This window comes from Fragaria vesca, linkage group LG6 (assembly GCF_000184155.1).
Source record: "Fragaria vesca subsp. vesca linkage group LG6, FraVesHawaii_1.0, whole genome shotgun sequence".
In the NCBI taxonomy this organism is placed as follows: domain Eukaryota; kingdom Viridiplantae; phylum Streptophyta; class Magnoliopsida; order Rosales; family Rosaceae; genus Fragaria; species Fragaria vesca.
Window position 1 is genome coordinate 16,479,966 of NC_020496.1, and position 22,978 is coordinate 16,502,943.

Here is a 22,978-nt window from a genome sequence, read left to right on the forward strand (position 1 = left end):
GTGTATGGGTTATGAGAGAGTATGGTGTGGTGGAGTCATGGATCCACCATTGATTTTCTCACCCCAAAATTTCGGGTAACAAGGGTTTTGGGGTCTTAGAGATAGTCCTTCATGATCCGAAGAAAAACATAAATTGGATTTTTGGAATTTATACAGATCTAGGGTACACATGTATTGAAACTTACATGGAGAGTCTGGTTTTACTTGATAAAGCAACATGATTTGCAGATTCCATGGAGCAAGAAGCGGAAGAATAATGGAATTCTGGCCAGTATATATATAAATAGCACCTTCAGGGGGGTTTCTTAACAGTTTATCATGTCATATTAATCTGAATTAAACTTATACACTGTCTTTACTTGAGAGGTTGTCTTCGATTAATATGTCGGTTTATAAGTTGCTGGTGATTTACATGTTGCCTTTAATTGATAGGATGCCTTTGATTAATATGTCGGTTTATAAGTTGCTGGCGATTTCTCTGTTGTCTTTGATTTTACGTTGCCTTCAGTTAATAGGCTGCTTTCTGTTTATACGCTGCCTTCGGTTTGTACGATGCCTACGGTATGTACGTTGCTTTCGAGCTATGCTTGTTAGAGTATATTTACAGGGATAATGGCATATATCCCAATGATGCAAAGAATATTGTAATTTGAGGGGGCAACACATTACATTTAAATTTGAAAATTAGTGCTTCTTCTATTGTTGAGGTTGAAGTACCAATTTTATTGAATTATTTTTGTCAAGGACGGATATTAATCATCGCTGAGGGATATGCCATCTCCCTCTCTTATCTCTTGTGTTGCCATCTTATTGTGGTCTAGTTGCCGTGACCCGAGATTGTTACTTTGTAACAATTGATTCAATGTTGCCTATTGATCACTTAGAAATAAGAATATTTGACTAGAGACATTGTTACTAGAAAGATACAAATTTTCTGCAGCAGTGAGCTTGGAAAGAGTAGGGTTCAGTGAGCTTTGAGGTTTAAACTTATGGGTATCTAACATGAGAATTAAAAAGTCGAGATATAGAAAGTTTCTAAAGCAGTGTGCTTGGAAAGAGTAGTTGGGATTGATCCTTAGAGATATAAAAATATAGGTATCTGTCATGAGAATTTTCTATTCGAGATATACAAAGTTTCTGAAGCAGTGAGCTTGGAAGAGTAGTCGAAATTGCTTTTCCGTAAAAGCAGCCCGGTTGTTATTTTAATCAATCTGTAAAGATCTGGATTCAGAATGTAACAAGTCAAGTGATTTTGTTGAATCTAAGGTCCCGAAAATGAACTAATTGAGGCAATAGTGTTGGGGATATCGTTGATATTGTTGTATCAGTCAGGTTCTGAAGAGGACGTGCGTGAAATAACAATTGTGCGGGCTGAACAACGTCAGCCGTTGGATTTCAATATTGAGATCGGACGATGTTACTCGGTTTTGGTTTCCATTTGTCTCTCGGGCTTTTTCTTTCTCTTATCTCTGTCTGTGTCTCTCTTCTCTTCTCTTCTCTCCTCTCCTCTTCAAATACCAAATTACAGAGTGAAGAAGATTGTATGTTGCTTTTCGATTTCAAGCCATCTACGATTCAAAACAACACATTAGAGAATCTATTACTAATGTTGAAAAAAATCTCTTATCTGCAAAATCTGAGCTATTTCCCTCTTAATCAAATTTGGGTATTCATTTAACAAATCAAAATTTGGGAGAAACAATAGAATTTTTTAGAAGATGGGTTTGGATTAATGTCAGGTTTGAGCTGTTAATCTAAGTGAATGAAATGAATCATGAGAGGGAAGAAAGAGAAGAGGATCGAAGAAGAAACAAAGCTGCTGAAGAACATTGGTGGGTTATATACAGCCGCGTTCATAGTAGGATTAGTAGGCCCCTGGATTGTGAAATTGAGATCAAAACTCCATGGAGAAAGCTTATTGCTTTCATTCATGATCGGTGAAATTGTGGGAAACACTTGAGAAGATCAGTGCTAACCTAGAGAAAAGAAGGAAAACGAAAAGAAAATACCTTTCTAATGGCTAGCATGATCACTCGTTTGAGATGAGTTGGTGGTTTTATGGTGGTTCTAAATCGATAATTCCAGAGAGAGAGCTAAAGGAGAAGAGAAGAGAAGAGCCATGTGGATGAAGTTGTTTACAGAAGAACAAAAAGGAGTGGATAAACTCCAACTTGCACATGTTGACCGAGGAGAACCATTGGATGTTAGTTGTGACATCCAACGGCTGACGTTGTTCAGTCCGCACAATTGTTATTTCACGCACGTCCTCTTCAGAACCTGACTGATTGTTGTATTGTAAGTTCGTGTAAAATTGTTTCCATTCAAATGATTTTGCCCAACTTGAGGTTCCAACAAAGAAGTCATTGATGCAATATTTTTGGGGATACTGATAAGATTGTCGCCTTGTGTTTCTGATAATGGTGATGTTGATGGTTTTAAGATTTTGGCACCAACCCCACCAGGAGAAATGCAATGTGTATTCTACGAGCTTTGCAACTTCTTAAACTTGGTAATTGTCCCCTCTATGCCTCTTATGAGTTTCTGTCGAGTTTTTCTCCTTGTTTCATTTCTTCCTCTTTAACACTTTGTTTTATGCATTCCAGTATCAGAAGGTAATCCAGGTGTTGGGAAAACTAGTTTGGTAGTTGCTTTGGGAAAATTTTCTGGTCACAACATTGCGAGGATCAATTTGTTTGAGCAGGTATGTGGTGTTTTTTGTTACCTGATGTACTGTTATATTCATTGCTAACATCTCCATTGCGGTGAATTGAATTCCACAAAGGCTACCTCTTGATTCTTTGGGATTTTGATCTTGGGTATGATACTTTTGTTTGCTTAATTCAACTACAGATGGATTAGTATTTGCGGTGGTGGTTTCAAATTATGGTTATGCCACAGCCTCAGTTTTAGGTATCAAGTGACACTATGACCAGATCAATAAACCCATTTGACAGGTTGCCTTCAATTTATACGTAGCCTATAAATCCTTAATTAGGTTTATACGTTGTCTTCATTGTATAGGTTGCCTTAGCTGTATATGTTGCCTTCTGTCTATTTGTTACCTTCGTTTATACATTACCTTCGGTTAATACGTTTTCTTCGATTTCTCTGTGCTTATTAGAGAGAGAGAAAGAGAGTAAATTCACAGAGTTAATGGCGTATTCCAATGATGCAAATTTGTAGTAAATTGGTGCTATCTCTTTTGAGTAACCAATATTTATTTTATTAGTGCTGTCAGGCATAGATCAAGCATTGTTAAGGGATATGCCATCTTCCCTTCTTCTCTGATGTTGCCATCCTATATCAATATATGATCACATCAATGGTTTTACCATTTGATAGTACTTCCATTCAATTTGATTGATAGGTTGCCTTTGGTTTTGATCACAATTTCTAAAGTCCTATAACCTGAATTTGATTTATATTGACTTCAATTGATAGGTTGCCTTTGATTGACACGTTGCGTTTGGTTTTGTTTACAATTTCTCAAGTCATATAACCTGCCTTTAGTTTCATTCCAACCTTAACCATGTGAACTTTTTTATAAGTCATACAAAGTTTCTGAAGCAGTTAGTTTGGAAAGAGTAGTGGGGTTTGATCTTTCAAAATGTTGTCCCTGTAATTTTAATCAATCTGCAAAGTTTTTTCATTACTGGGCTCTTTTTGGGACCTCAGGTTATCCACAATCACTTAGATAACCTGAGGAAATACTGTTGAGGATATTGCTGAGGTTGTGCCTTATTAGATCATGTAATAAAATTGTTGTCACTCAAGTGATTTTGCCTAACTTGAGATTCCAACAAAGAAGTCATTATGCAGTACTGTTGGGGTTACTGCTTAGATTGTTGGCTTGTAGTTCATGTTAAGGAGATTCTGCCAGTTGGAAACTGGTGGTTGGTCTTCACTCTTGAACCATTTAGACCACTCGAACTGAATACTTGTCAGAGACAAAGGTTCTGTCTTGGGTTTGCTTTCTCCCTTTCTTAATCTTCCTGTTAACTTTTCTTTGTGTAAAACACTAAAGTTCTGCATGTTGATATTCTTTGGTCTCATAAACGTCAACGAATATAGAAATACAAGCATCTCATAGTGTTGGCATCTAGTTGTTTTATGAAGTGGTTCAATTTACTGAATTTACTATCAAGGTGACGACAGCCAAACTACGGAAAATGGGTGTCATTTCACCTCCGTTGTTTTCATGATGATGAGAACCACATGTTCTGTATCTGTCCATGATTATGTGTCTCAATAACGGAGGACTGATTTAGTGTTTTGGTTGAGCTTTTACCTCTTTCCAACAGCTCTTAGATTTAATGGTGAAATTGCATCACTATGAGTCTATGACAAGTGATTTTTTTATCCAGATAGTGATTGTTTGAAGGAACTCTTAGATTCCCTCAACATATAAAGTTTTTTTACACTTTGGTTGAAGAGGAGGAGCTTCAAGAGAATTATTTGACCTCTGTCCATTGATTAGGACTTAAGACCTACTTCCCTCCCCTAAACCACTAAACTCTTGATCTAACATAGATCAACATATAGTATAGAGACAAAGCTGACTTTGAAATTACTAAAGAAAGTTCATTCCATAGTGTTATTTGGATTTTATGCATGTTGCCTTACATCTGCTTTTAATTTTATAATACATTAAATCTGTGTATTTCTTCATTTCTATGCATGTTGAGCAGCAAATACTATAAAGTCCTACTGATAAAAGAAAATGCAGTATGCAGGTTCAGCTGGGGTTGAACTCAAGCATATTAATATCTACCAGTTGGCTTCCTAGTATCTTTTAAATCTTATGATGCAGAACCTGTTTCCACTTCAAACAGTGGGGAAAACAATAAGCCATGATGGTGCCCCTACCAGTAAGTAATTACTTCTAATTCCATTTACAGTCACTAGATCACATCAATGGTTTACCATTTCATATTACATTGCCTTTGATTTGATTCATATGTTACCTTTGGTTTTGTTCACAAATTTCGAATACATATAATCTAAATTTGATTTATACGTTGCCTTCAATTGATAGGCTGCCTTCGATTCATATGTTGCTTCCGGTTTATAAGCTGCTGGCGATTCATATATTGCCTTTTGATTTATATGTTGCCTTCGATTAATACGATGCCTTTAGTTTATACGCCCTCGGTTTATATGTTGCCTTCGGTTCATATGTTGCCTTCGATGAATACGATGCCTTCAGTTTATACGTTGTTGCCTTCGGTTTACACGTTGCTTTTCGATTTGTCTACGCTTGTTAGAGAAGGTAAATTTACATGGATAATGCCATATATCCTACTGATGCAAAAAATATTGTAATCTGAGGGATAGACATAGATTAAATTTCAATTCGAAGATTGGTGCTCCCTCTTTTGTTGTGGTTGAAGTACCATTTTTTAGTGTATTAGCTGCCCATGACGGAAATCAAGCATTCCTGAGGGATATGCCATCTTCCTTTCTTCTCTCAGGTTTACATCCTATTTTAGTATATGTTGCCTTTATCAAATGGTGGAATTACACCATACAGCTGACTGTTACTTTGCCACAATTTATTTAACTTTGTAAGTTTGTCTATTACATAGAAATAAGAGTGTTTGACTTGAGAAATTGTTACTAGAGAGATCCCAACTTTCCGCAGCAGTGAGCTTGGAAAGAGTAATTGGTATTGGTCCTTTGAGTTTTAAACATATGGATATATGACATGAGAATTTTCAAGTAGAGATATACAAAGTTTATTAAAGCAGTGAGCTTGGAAAGAGTAGTTGAGATTGATCCTTTGAGATTTAAAGATATGGGTATCGGTCATGAGAATCTTCTATTAGAGATATACAAAGTTTCTAAAGTCCTTTTTTTTTTTTTTTTTTTTTGATAAAAAGCCATGCCAAGCTTGGAAAGTGTAGTCGGAATTGCTCTTTCGTAAAGTTGCCCCGTTATTATTTTAATCAATATGCAAAGATTTGGATTCTTAGGAATGTAAGTCAAGTCATTTTGTTTAATCTGAGGTCCCGGAAAAGAACTAATTGAAGCAATAGTGTTAGGGATATTGATGATATTGTTGCATTGTAACTTGTAAGTTCATGTAAGAAATTGTTGCCACTCAAGGGATTTCGCCCAACCTGAGGTTCCAACGAAGAAGTCAAATATTGTTGGGGATATTGCTAAGTCTGTTGCCTTGTATTTCTGAGAATTGTGATGCTGATAATTTTGGGATTTTGGCACCAACCACCTGGAGAAATGCATTGTGTATTCTACGAGCTTAGTAGCGTCTTAAACCTGGTAATTGGTAATTGTCCCCTATGTATGCCGCTTATGAGTTATTCTTCTCTTTGTTTCATTTCTTCCTCTTTTAACATTCCCAACCGTTTTATGCATTCCAGTATTAGGTGGTAGTCCAGGTGTTGGGAAAACTAGTTTCCTAGTTGCCTTGGGAAATTTTTGTGGTCACACAGTTGCTAGGAGAGAGTGAGATAGCGAGTGTGAATGAAAGACCCGCCCACCTTAGAAAGTGTGTACCAGTTGTCCAGTTGAGCTTATTCCTAGTCACTCTAAGCTGTACGCGACTGTGGTCTTACCTTGGCCGTCGAAATTAACATGAGCTTACCATACTCGGTCAAAATAAATTAAACTATCCTCTTGTCGTTTTACAAAAGCAAATATCCACAATCCATTTCTGATTTTTCTAAATTATCCATTACCAAAAAGAAAAATAAAAGGAAGAAATTGAAAAATAGGTCACAACCTTATCCACAACTCCACGTCGACAGACCCCAATTCTGACGCGTCAAATTACCCCTCCCAGAACCTTCGCCTAGTCGCCGGTCCCACATTTTCCATTATCCAAAACACCCCCACGTGGCCGCAACACGACAATTCAGCCGACTCGTATTCGCCGTCGCGCCGTAGACGGTACAGGGATAATTACGTAAATCTCACGTGGCTGGCGCCCGTGCACCGCACGTGACAAGTAACCGCCCGGGAGTTTCGATCGCGTGCGCCTCTTCCTCTCTTATATATAAGAGGCAGCGCGGCCCAACCGGAGGTTGTTTTCGTTGACGCGAAATTCGTACGATTTGGATTTTTTGGGAAGAACGCTGAGTCAACTCGGTGGCTGAGTTTGGAAAAGCTTTGTTTGTTTGCTTTTTTGTGGCTGAGTCGTGACTCGCTTTTGTTGTGAACGATTTGAATAGAATGGTTCAGCTCATGGCTCCGAGGAAGAAGGTGACGGTGAAGTTCGACGTCGACGACGAGTCGTTCCATGACTCCGAAATCGCTCCGCTTCAAAAACGGCCCAAACTCGACTCCTCGTCTCTGGTAAATTCATTTTCATTTCAAACTGATTTCATCGTAATTTTGATTTGCTAGCAACAAAACGCAGTCGTTTTATTGCTTTTGATTTTGATTTGTGGTGTTGTGCAGGAGCAGTGGGGTTCAGGAGGTGCCACGTGTGCGGTTGCGCCGCTGGGATATGATCCGCTGGAGGAGCCGAGCCCGCTGGGGTTGCAGCTGAGGAAGAGTCCGTCGCTTTTGGATTTGATACAGATGAGGCTAACACAGCAGAAGGCTGTTAAATTGGGCAAGAAAAATCACAAGGGAGCTGCTGGTTCTGGTGCTACTGATAAACTCAAGGCCATGAACTTTCCGGCTTCGCTGCTAAGGATTGGGACTTGGGAGGTATAACACTCGATTTCTTATGAATTTTCGGTATTTTAAGTTTCTGTTATGTTTGGTGTGAAATTTGGAAGTGATTATGTTGCAGTATAAGTCTAAACACGAAGGGGATTTGGTGGCGAAATGTTACTTCGCAAAGCATAAGCTTGTGTGGGAGGTTCTTGATGGTAGTCTCAAGAACAAGATGGAAATTCAGTGGTCAGATGTTGTGGCTATCAAGGCCAACTACCCTGATGATGGACCGGCCACTTTGGATGTCGTGGTAATTTACTTATTCACGTTAGTGTTGTTTTTTCTTGAATTGAAAACCGGCAGAGTCCTCCACATTTGCTATTATGCATTATATATGATTGAGTTGATACTGAGATATTGTAATCTTTTTTGGTGCAGCTTGCTAGGCCGCCTCTTTTCTTTAGGGAGACGAATCCACAACCTAGAAAGCATACCTTGTGGCAGGCAACAACAGATTTTACTGATGGGCAAGCTAGCATAAACAGGTTAGTTATCTAACATTGTAGTCTTTTTTTTCTTGTCAAATGAATTCTCAATGGTTTTTCGTGTTAGTTTTGTATTGAACACCAGTGGCCTTAGGTATGATGACCGTTTAAATATTATAACAACCTTGTGACAAAGTACAAGATTATTCACCGAGTTCAACATGTTATTTATTTCAGAAAATGAGAGGGTAAAATAGTCTCCTGAGTTCTTCTCTTGCAATAATGCAACTTTTAGATTTTCGGCTATATCTTAGAAATCGTAAAGGGTATCATCTCCTCCCAGCCAATGTACAACACATGTTGGAACAACCCTCTTAACATCTGGCTAGTCTACAGTACACACTATTCACTAGGCATTTAATGAAAACAACTGTTTTAGACTTTTAGTATGTCAAGGAGAGGACAGTTCATAAAAATAGGTGTATGAAAACTACATACTACGCAAAATACTGTTTCTTTTTAAAAAGAAAAAAAACTGCATGCTGGGAACAGATAGGCAAGTTCAAGTGCATATAGATAACATCCCCACATGCATCCACATGGTTGTGAGTTGTGACATGGTCTTGATTGCTAAGTCAAAGACTTCTATAGAAGTTTACCTTGTATATGGTTGTGTTTTGCCCAGTAAAGTTGTAAAGACATTGTCTAGGGGTTGGAACTCATTATTCATGCTGTTTACTAATTTTTTTCTTCTTCTGTATATTCTAGAGTTTTATCCTAATTTGGTCTTTTATTCTGTTCCAGGCGACACTTCCTCCAGTGTCCACATGGCTTGCTTTTTGGCAAGCATTTTGAAAAGCTTATTCAATGTGACCCTCGTCTCAACTTTTTGAGCCAACAGCCAGAGATTGTGTTAGAATCTCCGTTCTTTGAAACCAGAGTTCCAGGAACAAGTGACACTGATGAATATAGACATCAGATTTGTTCTAAGCATGAAGATGGACCCATATTTGGGTTGCAGGGTTCTGCATCACCTTCTGGAACTCATTCGTCCTCATCTAGAAATGAAGAATTTGCTGGTAGAGCTCCTGAAAATTATCCCCGGGAAATTTCTTCGTCTATCTCAGGTAAACTATGTAGGCCTTGAATTGCTATTTAATAGCACACAACTAACTAATATCCATCTCTTTATAGTTAATCTCTGATACTATGTCAATTGGCCTTTATCTTGACTAATCTTACATGGTTTTCCAACTTATATACTTTAGCTGAAGATTGTATGTTTACTATCATATAGCTATCACAGATCATTGTGGAGTTAAATTGTGCTTGTGGTCGTCATTTCATGACTAGCAATAGCGGCCTTACTCTTAGTAATGGGCTGTATTCTAGGATTTTGCTGGACTTAGATACATGTAGCAGTATGGAGGTGCCTGTTATAAATGAAAATGAGCCTCGAGGTTCCTTGATGGTAGTATCTGGTGTATTAAACTTGGCATATTTTGTTAAATCTTCTTTGCTTTAAGCTTGTGGCATCCACGGCAGTATAACATGGCATAAAAACTATACTGTCTGAAATATTTGATGTAAATCGGAAAATCTTCTAGTCTTTCATTGAAGTTTATTATTGGCTGGAACATCCAGGAGAGTGGGAGTATAATAAGTATTGATATGTTCAGTATGATGTACAGTGATGGGTCCATTGTTATCGATTTAAGCATTTGGGAGAAGGTCATTTGTTTCTTATAATTTGGATTCAAGAAAGCCAAAAAAAGCAAAAGAAAACCAAGAAAATTAAGTGTTGGGATTTCTTCATATCGGACAGAAGTTTGTCCCAATGGAGTTGTGGCAGGGGAATGTTGCAAACATTTTTCTTTTTTGGCATGTGTTTTGTTATGTTTTCTGTTCCATTATGCTGCATAGAATTGTAGAGCTGTTAATATTGCATTATAAAACTATGAAGCCATGGTTTTTTATTTCATGTATGTGTTGAAGAATTTCAGGTATTTCTGTTTTTTGGTATAATTTTTGTTGTGGATTTCATCGCATCTATAATGACTTGGTCTCTTTCTATACAGTAATGGACACCACTGTGATGGCACAGAAGGGGAACCTTGGAGCCGGAATCTCAAAGATACCAAGCAACTTTGATCAAATCAAAGTTCCTGGACTTCGCTCGTCAATGTCAGTGAGCGACTTTGTAAACCACATTGGACACTGCATCACGGAAAAGATGTCTGGCACTCCCGTGTTTGCTGGAAAGGAGCAACCTAGCAGCAACATTCTAGAGGAGATTACTCAATACTTGTTCAATGACTCCCAACTCACTTTACCATCTGATGAGCAGTCCCTCATGTCAAGGGTCAACTCCCTTTGTTGCCTTCTGCAGAAGGATCCTACTGCACAAAACTTGCATGCTAGGAGGGATGATGGGAGAATGGCTGAAACCAACTCCGCTTCCGCATCAGGTTACCAGAGTAAGATTGGAGAAGGGTTTGTTACACCCAAGGTCGAGAGCACTGACGCTTCGGATGATACACAACTAGGAATCCCAAGGCGGGATTCATTTGGGGAGTTTCTTCTTAATATGCCTAGGATAGCATCTCTTCCCCAGTTTCTTTTTAATTTTTCGTGAGAACTATATATACCAAAGCTACGTAGTGATCACTTACCATCCAAGACTTGTAAAAAAGCATAGAGATCTGATATTGTTAAACTGTCTGTGGATACAGTAGTCAGGAGGGTAGATACTAAAACGCCTGCAGCTTAGGGGTTCAGAAATGTATGTTGATGAAGAGTCCTGAAAGTTGCTTAAGCTGCACCTTGCAAGTTGCAAGTGCTAATAGGCTTGATATTAGTGGTGCGTTTTGTTCTACCTTTGTGTGTAAACACAATAAATTGAGAGTCAAGTGATGAATTACTGTGTATATTTTTTTCCTGGAAAAATAAATCTACTTTCGCGCAGCATATTACTTCAAGCTCAGCATACTACAAATGATAATACTTTTTTCGGGGACAGATTGTGATGAAATATCTGGATGCAAAAGAAGTATTGGTGGGATATATGTTCTCAAGATAGCAACTCGCTGTAAATTCTGTTCTAAGAAAACCAATTCAAGATATATATAGATCTATAACATTTGACGACTGTAAATTCTGTTCTAAGAAAACCAATTCAAGATATATATAGATCTATAACATTTGACGACTGTGTATTCTTGCGAGTACCAGATTTTGTATGTAAATTCAAGACAATTGACTAGCACTAGCAGACCACACCAGTATATATATGCATGTGTTACGCACCTACTGTCTCGGAGAAAATGTACAAATTAAAGAATAAAGAAACAAGCACAACAAAATAGACAATCAAGGTTCAGCAGGGCCTTCGTCATCACCCACATTGCCATCTTCCTGCAACATGTCCATAAGCATGGTAACCTGGTCTTGCAGCATTGCATTCTCTCTTTCTACTTCTCCACGTTTGCTTCGTTCTTGCAGGAGCTGCAGTTGCAAGTGTTCTAGGCACCTTACATCCTCCTCCAATTGCTCGTTTAGCCCATCAATTTCCCTATCCTGGAAAACAAAATGAATAATGGTTATGTATGTTGCACATTCTATCTACTTGATTGGAGATGAGGCGAGTGAGGTATTTGGAAATGACACCTTTCTGTTCATTTCCTGAATGGCAATCCGCCTCATTTTCTCAACCACATCAACATTAACCAGCTTTCGCTTTTTTCCAATCAGCCACCCTTTGGGATAGCTCGAGGAATCAAAGTCAGGAGGAGGAAGTAAGGACTCAGCTGATGGCCGTTTCCCATTGCTATTCATCGTAGGTTCTAAGGGTTCAAACAGAGCCTTTCGACGCTCTGACAGCTCAGGAGCTGCAGTTGAGTCCTGAAGCATATCCTCATCGGGCTCGGTGTGCTCTTCCTGTTTGTTGGGAGCATTGTTAGCAGTGTCCTCTGTTACCTTCTCTATAGTCCTCCCGCCAGCTGTTAGAAACAAGTTACCACTCTAGTGCTTGTCGAATTAGAGAATTGCGGCACATTTGTACAGTAAATATTGAAGGCACTAATATGTTAGTATTTAGAACACCAGTGAATGTATACTATGTTGTTAGTGTTAAGGAAGAAATGCAAGGGTTAAAATGTGAAGTACAACAACACATCAGCCAAAAGAAAGTGTGGCAACCCTATACTAGAACCAATTAGAATTATTTTCGATTGAAAGCCCACATAGCCAGTCAATACTCCCGACTCAAACTAGAAATAACCAGTCATCAATCAGGATGGTTACAATTCCGTTGCAGCCAATATCCAGAAATGACCTAGCTATTGGCATATTACTGGCATTACTATGTGATATATATGCATTGGAGTGATATGAAGCCCTGAATTCCTGGCCATATCAAACCAATAGTACTATAGTAGCGTCTTTTGAAGGTGTCATTTAGGAATTTATAATTATGTCCAAATAGGGTAATTAGAAACTTTGTCAATAAACAGTAGCGGAAAAAACAAAAAAAAAAACAAGGAAAATATCATAATTTGAAAGGTTGGTAAAGAGTCCTCATCATAAACAGCTTTTACAGCAGCAGTTATATGCCCATATAAACAATCATAATCTTGATATTTTCATGTTTGTTTCCAAAGAATTGGTTGAATCCTGGAAGCCAATTATTAGGTGACAATAGTTGAACCATACAGAAAGTTCCAGAGAAAATAAAAATAGCAGCAAGATCAAATGCATTCTCATCGATACACACTATCATTATGTGTGACAAAATTAAATATTGGATGAAAACTATTAGATGGTGCACAAAATCACATTGAGTACATTGAAATACCATTGTTAAAAGAAAAACATTTATTCTAAGTTTTATGATGGCAATGAAATATCATTTCTCCATTCAAATAAATTAAAAATGAAAAACACAATGACTACAATTGAAGATCACCAAGATTAACCTTTTGAGCACGTGAAGTTTATAGGCCAAAATTATAATTATAATTATTATTGTTATTTATTTAAAAGGAATGCATATAATAATGAGAGGGGCAATTCATGCCAACCAAACCCAGTATAGTAACGTACGAGCAAAGTCAGAGCAACTCACAACAAACGTTTTTACGTCTCTCTCTTGAGACCCAACAAGTCTTCCAAACAATGATCATATCAAGGGGAATTACAGCACAATTCAGCTGAATTGATCGATAATTTTCTAAAAATCTAAAATTAAGGCACAAATGTTTAAGAAACATACCAGCTTCAAAAACTCGAAGGCATCCAGCTGTTAGCTACTAAGATTTACATAATTTTGTACTTGGGTATTGCCCTAATGGCCTAATTAATCATGCAGGCATCACAATTCACAAATCAAGCTGAAGTTGTTTCAATTCATGAGAAGAGAGATAGGAAAGTAAAAGGGTGCAAGCTAACTAAAGAGTACCTGATCTCTTTCTGGGTTTCCAATCAATTCTAGTGGAAGAGACAGGAGCAAACCCCTCCAGAGCTCCATCAACCTTCTTATCTCCGTTCTGGTTCTCCATGCGGAAAGAGATCAAACTAACAAGACTTGATCAAAGACCTCCAAAACCCAACTTTCCCCTGTGATCAATTCAGCATCAAGGTCTCTCTCTACAACAAAAAGATAAGAGGGGTTGTGTTTTGTACTTTTGTTTCACAGCTTTTATAGCTTTTTGGCTTCAAGTTCTCACCGAGAGCTCTGATGAAAAAGGCAAAGATGAACGATGATTACAACAAGGGTGAGATTTGGCATTTGGTGGCAGAATTAAGGCAAACAGTTGTCTCTTTCTGGGTCCATGTCATTTTCTTGCATGTGTAGTTGTTATAAATAATTGCAAAGTTTAATACTCTCTTAATTATGTATTTTATGAGGGGTGTTAACGTGGGTTACTTGTTTTTCTATTGCTTGTGTTTTTCAACTCCTCCTTTGGTTTTCTAAAAGTTGACCAGTTTCTCATGGACTATGGAGAGCCGGAGAGGGGAGTATATGCTCAGGGGTATGAGCATTTTTCTCGACACTTTTTGGTAAATAGAAACGTGTCAACTAGATGGTCCCCTTTAGCATAGTGGATAGTGCTTTGAAGCAACATTTACAACTCGTGGGTTCGACTAGCATCAAATGTTACCGTCAACAAAGAAATGTGTCAAACTGTCAACTAAGATTTTTTAAAAAATTGTGGATATATCTTCGGAGCGGATTCAGTACATCATGGTGCACTTAAACCAGTCACATGTGCTAACGGACTCACAAACGATCGTTAACGACACAAAAATCAAAACCACAGTAAAAACTGAATCTTTCAATCTCTACCATAACCCAGCCTCTCTCTCCTGTTCAAAAAACCCAGCCTCTCTAGCCACGCCTCCAAAGTTCGACCCCTCCCCAAGACGGATCTCGGGAGCGCAGGAGATGGCGGCGCCGTCGTCGCCTCCGCGTCACCGGTCAGAACAGTTTCCTTTTTCCCTTCCACCGTCGCGGCCTCGTCATCGAGGTCCTCTGTGCTTGAGCACGACCGCCAGAAGGCCAAGACAATCAACTAGATGTCTAAGCCGAAGTGAACAAGCGAACGGCGGTGGCCGTTGGGGATATAAGACCGGACGAAGAAGATCTGTTGCGTATTGGGTTTTTTTTTGTTGTGTGTGTGTGTGGTCGATCTGGGTTGCAGAGGGTTGATGTTCTGGTGTAGTTGATCTCATTTTGGCCTATATACACTTGATCTAAACGGCTCTGATCAAGCAAGTGTGAAAATCAACGGTTCATATCGCATCATGTTTACATTTCTCTAAATTAATATTTTTAATTCAGATACTTCCAATAATCATAACTACACAATGTACTTTATTAGTGAATGCTAATCTTGAATTTCATTTTGTGAATTATTTTTGAAATTCTAAATTCTAGACAAATATTACAACTTGTTCTCAAATAAATCTTTACGACAAATATTTATTTCCAAAATATCAATTTCAATCTCAATATTACATATTGCACACAATATGTTTTAATCGCTTGTATTGCACAAAAATCATTATATCTAATGTTTTGATAAAAAAGGAAATTAATCATATAAATATGTATACCTTTTAACATCAATAGGAAAAGTTTATTATGACGTTGGTCATATGTGTTGATCAAAACTCGTATGTAACAAATTTAGCATATTGATCCTTGTTTTGACCTAAATTAATGTGATCCATTCACCATACATGTATTTATCTTTGAATTTATTTACTAATAGTTCAAAGATAATAATCGAAATTTAAAATTTTTGAAATAATAGTTGAAGTTTGACAATTAGAGGATGTTGTCATAAACTATATTCGTGGCTTGAACTCACAATGAAAAATACTTTTCAAAGTTTTATTTCAATAATGTGGGATTCGAAAATGAAACAAAATGCAAGGTTGAGCATCGTTACTAATAGCATCATATGTTTTAATATCATCATATAACATATGTTATTAGATAATATAGCTTTTTAAAATAAAATAGAATGCACGCAATTGAGTTAGCTCAAACCCACAAAATAGTATCCAAAGTTATAAGAGATACTTTTGATTCAACTTTATTTGACTCATGTAGTTTGTGTCATTCTCTTTAAAAATGTAATTTGTTTACTTGCTTATTTTGAAGTTCATTGAAGAAATAAAAAGACACTAAAAAATGTTCTAGCTAAAACAATCAAAATACGTGTGGACCGATGGTTTGAATTTACATGCCATACATTACAAGATTCTCTTACAAGATTGATATTTGGTGATCGCTCCAAAATGTTCTTACTTCATCTTGATTCTTGATGGTTCAAGCAGTGCTACCTGAACGCAGAACGTTGTGGTATGCTAGTCCTTGGGTACGCCGTGTGTTGGAATAATTAGTTAATTTTAATAAATTATTTATGATGAATACTATAATAAATAGATAATCACACATAATCTTAATTCTAATAGCAAATTTTATACGTCTACCCCTTATTGCTTTTTGAACAGAAAACTAAAGAAGGATAAAAGCCTAAAATGTCTCACTATGTATCAAAAAAGGAAAACAAAAAAAGATAAAAAAAAAAAAGTCAAGCATCGTACAGATGCAAATCTTTACCAAAAAAAAAAAAGGGTATCACAAATATTTACCTTATTCTATGTACTTTTACCATGATGACTGACTATTTTTTGTCTTAATTATTGTTAACGGTATTAATATCGGTGTTAGTGTCATGTAGTGGACTAAATTAAATGAATGATTGTGATTTGTAAGTTATAGTTGGTTCACATGTATCTTGGTGCATACAAGAACTTTCGATATATCTTGTGGTCGAAAAGGTTATTAAACCAACTATTATTAGATCAGGCAGAAGCTAGCTCCAATACAGGTTAAGAGCAAACTCATTATTCGACTACAATTAAAAAGCTGAAAAGAAATCTAAAAAATTACGTCAAAAAAAAAAAGTGGACAAACCAACACTTCGGTAACTATTTGAGAATTCGGCAACAAGATTGGCATGTCTCTTATTTTCAACAGGTTGTTGAGCGGGAGTTTGTTCTTAATGGTGGCCTATGAATTTTCGAGCAGGTATTGGCGACGACGCCATATGACTTTCTGTAACGGCTAGCTAACAGATGCCAACCCCGCGGTTTCATGGGCACGATCTCATCTGTGTGGGAAATTTGAGAACCGTCTGAGAATTCGACAACAACATGATGAATATGTCTTTAACTTTTAAAAGGAGGCTGATTGGGAGTTCGTTCTAAATACTGGCCCGTGGTTTTTCGGCAAGCACGAATTGGCGATGGGGCCATATGATGGATTCGTTGCTGCTGCATGCATCGGTGCCAATCAAATCCATACTTGTTTTAGTGGAGTTTTTGGACTTGTTTCCATGTTTATTCACAGTCGGTGTTGTGGCTCTCATTAAAGTACACTAGGTGAAGTGATTGATCTGAATAACCCTACAATTAAGCGAGGCACTTATGTTAAAGTCATGATTTGGGCATTCAATCTCAGATCTTGTGAAATAAGCATACCTGCCTCAAAATTTCGAGTTCGTTTCTATGGCTGAAGATGTGGTTCAACACAAATTATACGAACATATGATTGTGGTTTGTCATATTTGTGGCCTCCTGGAGCATCCATCTATTGGTTGTTGCGGCCCTCCGATGATAAAAGTTATAAGGGTTGAAGATAGCTTCCTTAACTTTAGCCCTCGCCCTAACCCTAATGCTAGGATTTCCAATTTTTCAGGTGGCAGTAGTTCATCAGGTTCCATAGTCAACCTTTTTACTGCTCAGCCAAAGGGTTTTACTTAGGGCTAGGCATAAAAAACCAAAATCCTGAACTCGTATCGATCTCGTCCTGAAATATGACGGGATGAGACTAGATTTAGATATAATAACACTAGAAAAATAGCTGCCTTGCTAGCAAGTTAGTTTGACAAGTTCCCATCTCCATCTTTATGTGATGTGCGATCTTCATTGGTGGTTCACGCTTCAAACTCTTAGGTCAGTGAACCGATCATAGGGAAGAAGAGAACATGTACTCCTCTTACTTTGATTCAGCATAGTAAGCGTTCTAAGATTGATGGTGGTGATGACATTGATTGAAAATGAGGAAGTGAACCTAGGTTTCGATCCAAAACTCTCTGCAAGACTGTCAATAAGGTGATTATTGTCTCAACCTGTAAGAAAACTAAAGATGGTCGACCTCAGCTCCAAGGAGGAAGAAGCCCAAGGGGTGATGTCACTACAAAAAACAATCGCATTGGCTTCTCCAGTTTGCTTCAGCAACCCAATGTTGTCTCCAAAACTTGACTTTTCGCTTCGACAAAATTTCGCAGTCGCAAAATTTGAGTGATCAAGCCTCGTCGTAAGCATGCTGCCAAGACAGAAAATCAAGGAAAGGTTTAAATGGGGAACTTAGTGGTTCCGGCAGTTGTACAGCAAGAGGAGAAACATGATGTTGCGGAAGAACCTGCTAGTATGGCGCAAGATGTTGGACAGGTGCCACTTCTAGCACTTGAGTGATATCATTTTGCATTTGAATAAGTCAGGGGAGATTTGGTTTCGTTTTGGTTCATCCCCCACATACTCTGGTTAGTTAGCTATTATCTTTAGTTTCTTTGTTTTGTTATCGTTTTGATGAATTGTTACAACATTTCGATGGCAATGTTTAACTTGCATTGTGGTTTTAGACCAATATGGTCACCTAAAATGACTCAATTTTGTCGTAGCCCTCTGAATGAGCTATCTAGTTTGTAACGATTTAACGAACAACCAAAATCGTTGAATAAGTCAATATGACCTTCAAAAATCCACAAAGGGCTAATATTGAATCGTCTCACCATGTTTTTGCTACGTGTAGTTATATTGCAAAGAACCCAACAAAACAATTGCATCAGAGCAAGTCTGAAGTTCCGCACGCATATGGTGTACGCCATTTTCCCGTCTCAAATCAAGCTATTAATAGTTGTCATGAAGTGGATTAGCGAAAGTAACGGTGCACTGTATATAGTACATCTATGTTGCACGGACACTTTACATGGGTGAAGTGTCAGAGTGTCCGACACTCCCGACAGGCCGACACGCGCATAACACGACAAAAAACGTGTCCGACACGCCATGTGGCATGTCTAAAAAAGTTGACTTTTCTGACACCACTACCAAAAGAAAGGCTTTAGCCGACGAAAATAAAAAAACCAGGCCGACGAATTATTTTTTCGTCGGCTAACGTGGACTTTAGCCAACAAAATTTTCCTTCGTCGGCTAATTTAAATTTTAGTCGGCTATGATCAACTTTAGCCAACGAAATTAAAATTTCGTCGGCTAAATAATTTTTTTCGTCGGCTATAGTCTGTGAACTTTAGCCGACAAAAATATAAAAGTTTAGCCGATGAAATTTTAATATACAACTTGTTGCGTTCCATTGATTTGAAACTATTTTCAGTTGAAGGTCCGGCCAAAATATGTAATTTAGACGGTCCAATGACCTTTTCCGTGCGTTTAGGGGTTTGACTTACGGGATTAACCGTCCGGATCGAGCCCTTAACCTTGTCGGATCAAGTTGAATTTTTTCCCATACATGTATTTTATCATGATGGTCAGAACTGACGGTCGGATTTTCGTTTCTCAAGTTTAATCATCACAATCACAACATGCCTACTAATGTTGTATAACTTGTTTATCGAGTGTTTAAATAAATGTTCCGTTTCAAAAACAAACTATACGTAGAACTTTCAAACGCCAAAAAGTCGTGAAATAAGATATGACCAGCATGGTGAAATACGTCTACGGTAGAAAAATCACGGTATTCCGGTAAAGTCTCGGTGCCGATAGTTGCGGTCAATGCAATTTTCCATTCTTTCTCCCTATGGGTAGCCCTATATTCAGTGGTTACTTTTCGTAAAATTTTTATACGACTTGTTGCGTCTCATCGATTTGAAACTATTTTCAGTTGAAGGTCCGGCCAAAATACGTAAATTTAGACGGTCCAATGACCTTTTCCATGCGTTTAGGGGTTTGACTTACGAGATTGACCGTCCGGATCGAGCCCTTAACCTTGTCGGATCAAGTTGAATTTTTTCCCATACATGTATTTTATCATGATGGTCAGATCTGACGGTTGGATTTTCGTTTCTCAAGTTTGATCATCACAATCATAATGTGCCGAATGTATAAAAAGTAATATAGCCGACGACATTATTGAAAATTCGTCGGCTATAGTTAATAAAATAAAAGAAAACAAATAAATTGAAAATATTAAATAAAAAGTACTATAGCCGACGAATTTCAAAGGTTTAGCCGACGAGATTCACAGGTTTAGCTGACGAATTTCAAAGGTTTAGCCGACGAAATTTTTATTTTGTCGGCTAAAGAATTTTGTCGGCTAAAGGTATAGGGTATATAATTAAACCCAGCGCTCGACAGCCTCCACAGCGCTCCAAAAAACCCTAAAAAACCCACCACCACCTCCTCCGCCTCCTCGAGCCCTCACCGCGCTTCACAGCCTCCACCGCCTCCTAAGTTTGGCCCAATCTGCCTCCTTCCGCCCTCTCCCTCTCCCTCTTCCACAATACGAACACAGTCGACCAGTCGACCACCACCTCGTCAAACCGGATTCCGCCTCGTCTCTGTCTTCTGCAACTCCAACGTCCAAGCATCCAAGCCGCACTGTTCAAGTCGCACCGTCCAAGTCGCCGGTCGCCGTTGATTTGAGGTACGCACATCAATTCTTGAATTTTGTGAATTTTATGAATATTGATTCATTCCGACTCAACTGGAACCTTCTTGACTGTTCAAGTATGAATTGTAAGAAGTGTGGTTTCTTAATTGTACTAGAGTACATAACTACATATGATGTTTTTCAATATATGGATTTGATATTGCAATAGGCATTAGTTATAGATTGGAGTTGGTTTACTGAATAAACGAAAAGTTGGTTACTGAATAGATTGGCATTAGCATTTAGCAATGGTGTGTTGCAGGCAGCCAGCCACAATTGTTGATCAACAAGATATGATTTTGAAGCATGAAGTTTATTTCAATGTTATTATCTTTTGATCTTGCAAGACTAGCTAGTGTACTTTGATCTTTCAACTTGAGTCTTTGGATATATTTTATGTTTGGTGATTTGTTTGAATTTCATTGTTTGAGTATTTACTAGGAATGGATGACAATATATAATGTTATGTTGATTGCAATATATGTTCTATATATAGGATGAATAATGACATGGATACAAGTTTTTTTTTCAAAAGGCTTACGCCTTACGCCTTACGCCTTACGCCTCAAGGCAAGCGCCTTGGTGAGGCTCTCGCGCCATTGCCTCGGCTACGCCTTAACCTTTTAAAATATTGATTCAAATTAATATTTTAAACAGGATGAGCGGTAATTTTAGATTGACGAAGGGTTCGAAGGGCCAAAGGTCCGAATCGTCTGAGGGAACCTCTAGCAACCCTCAAACGTCATTTCGAGGCCCCATGACAGCCAGACGTGCGACCCTTCTGGAGACGGCGCAGAGGCAGCCGAGCGTTTCCCATTCCTTGAGGCAGCCGGAGGTGCCCTTTTCATCGAGGCAGCCGGGCGTCCCTCATTCCTCGAGGCAGCTATGGCCTCAGACCCAGACGGAAGTGTCTGCACCTCGTATGTCTGAGATACACCGGGCGCCCACTTCGGATCCTACTGCTTCGGATGGTGGGTCATCTGGGGTACAGATGCCGCCGCCTCATCTGTTCCTTCCGTGGATGATACCGGCCTTACCTGCAGTCGATGGCTCAAGGACGCCGATTTATCCATTGCCCCCGCCAGTGGCTCCATCAGCGGCGTACCGGTTCGTGCCTTTTGATACGTCTCTTATTTCCGCGAGGGTATCATCATCGGTGACAGAGACAGAATCCGTTGCGTCCGCCGCATCGCCCTCAGGTAATGAAAGATGAATGATTTGTTTTCTTATAATTAATAATAAAGAGTCTCTGATTTTAATAATCAATTTGGTTTATCATGTGATAGGCACCGTCGAAGCGAAGCCGACAAAGAAGAAGAGAGGCCCCGTCACAAGGAAGACTCTCGAGAAGACCGTCAATACCTCAAGGAGAATTGTCATGGATACTGACGGGGATGACCACATAGTATCGGGCGGGACGTCGAGGACGTACTCTGGCCGCGTGGGAGTGCTCATTAGGGATAGAGTCCCTATGTTGTGGTCAGACTGGGGCGAGATCCAGCAGGAGGTTAAGGACATAGTCCACAACGCGATGTCGGTGAGTTTACAAAATGCCTCAATAATATTATGTATTACATTGTTGATTTCTCGAAAAACTAAACCAATAAACGGTTAAATGCAGGTGTGGTTTAACGTTCCCGAGCACGTGAAGAACAGCTGGGCGGACGTTGTGCATGGGGGAAGGTACGTTGAGAAGTTAATGAAAAAACAAAATTGTATGTGATATTAATAATATTTCTAATATTTTTGTTGTATCTATAGGTACAAGGAGTGGAAGAACGAGTTGCGAACCCACTGGACTACGCACGGGAATACACGTTCTGGTACCCCTACTGAGTTACAGTACATGGAGTACGAGTGGCGTTGGCTTCTGGCATCAGAATTCAACAACCCTCATAAACAGGTATTTAAAAAAATTAATTAGTTAATTTGTCATTAAGTACGTCCGTTTTAAAATATTTTACTAATAATTTATTTTTTTCTTTGAAAGCCATTTCCCGGGCGAACGCTCAGAATCGACAACGCAACATAAGGAACCATCATGCCGGTTCTAGACCGTTCGCTGTCTTCATGGACGAGGCGGCCAGGGAACATCCAGAAATCAACCGGTATGTCTATACGTACGAGAAGGCATATCCTGACGCCCAGGAGGATATTGTAAGTCATCTTACGTTTTTAAATTTTTAATTTTACTTATATATATGTCAAAATGTTAATTAATCATTTTTTCCTATCCAATTAGGCGAAGGTGAGGGAGGCTAGTGACGAGGTGATGAGTGCTATAGTGAGGCATGGACGGACACGCAGGAGGAAGAGATGTCTGAAACCATGTCACGGATCAACACTTCGGATCCGAGGGTTGGGGCGAGGATCATGGGCACAGCCTTCCCACCGCGAGGAAACAACTTCTACTGCCGGGGTCTAGGAAAACTGGCAGAAATGCGGGTAACCTACTGATGAAAACTGGCAGAAATACAGGTGACTATGCCTCGCCTCCTATTAGATCCAACCCGAACTCTGCAGACTGGGCATTTTTAAAACGAATGGCCCAGGGGAAAAACATTTAATAACGTTAGAGTGAGTGGACAAAAATAAATTAATAAATAAAATATTTATGTTTCCCCAAATC

At 38.7% G+C, this 22,978-nt stretch overlaps 2 protein-coding genes and 1 non-coding gene across 3 annotated transcripts; 2 read left to right on the forward strand and 1 right to left on the reverse strand.

Annotated features, from left to right (window-relative positions):
• The first annotated feature begins 2,675 nt into the window (after positions 1-2,675).
• On the forward strand, positions 2,676-5,492 carry LOC101295926. The gene is made up of 2 exons (XR_184934.1): positions 2,676-2,701; positions 4,727-5,492. It is a non-coding gene; the product is annotated as an uncharacterized LOC101295926 (transcript).
• A 1,549-nt stretch (positions 5,493-7,041) lies between these two features.
• On the forward strand, positions 7,042-10,791 carry LOC101296120. The gene is made up of 6 exons (XM_004303176.1): positions 7,042-7,314; positions 7,420-7,674; positions 7,760-7,933; positions 8,062-8,168; positions 8,913-9,235; positions 10,187-10,791. The coding sequence occupies exons 1-6, from the start codon at positions 7,192-7,194 to the stop codon at positions 10,741-10,743; spliced, it is 1,539 nt and encodes a 512-aa protein (XP_004303224.1). The 5' UTR covers positions 7,042-7,191; the 3' UTR covers positions 10,744-10,791.
• A 388-nt stretch (positions 10,792-11,179) lies between these two features.
• LOC101296401 lies at positions 11,180-13,878 on the reverse strand. The gene is made up of 3 exons (XM_004303177.1): positions 13,564-13,878; positions 11,775-12,106; positions 11,180-11,684 (listed from the first exon to the last, which is right to left on the reverse strand). Exons 1-3 carry the CDS (start codon positions 13,661-13,663, stop codon positions 11,478-11,480), a joined length of 639 nt encoding a protein of 212 aa, XP_004303225.1. The 5' UTR covers positions 13,664-13,878; the 3' UTR covers positions 11,180-11,477.
• Positions 13,879-22,978: the final 9,100 nt, after the last annotated feature.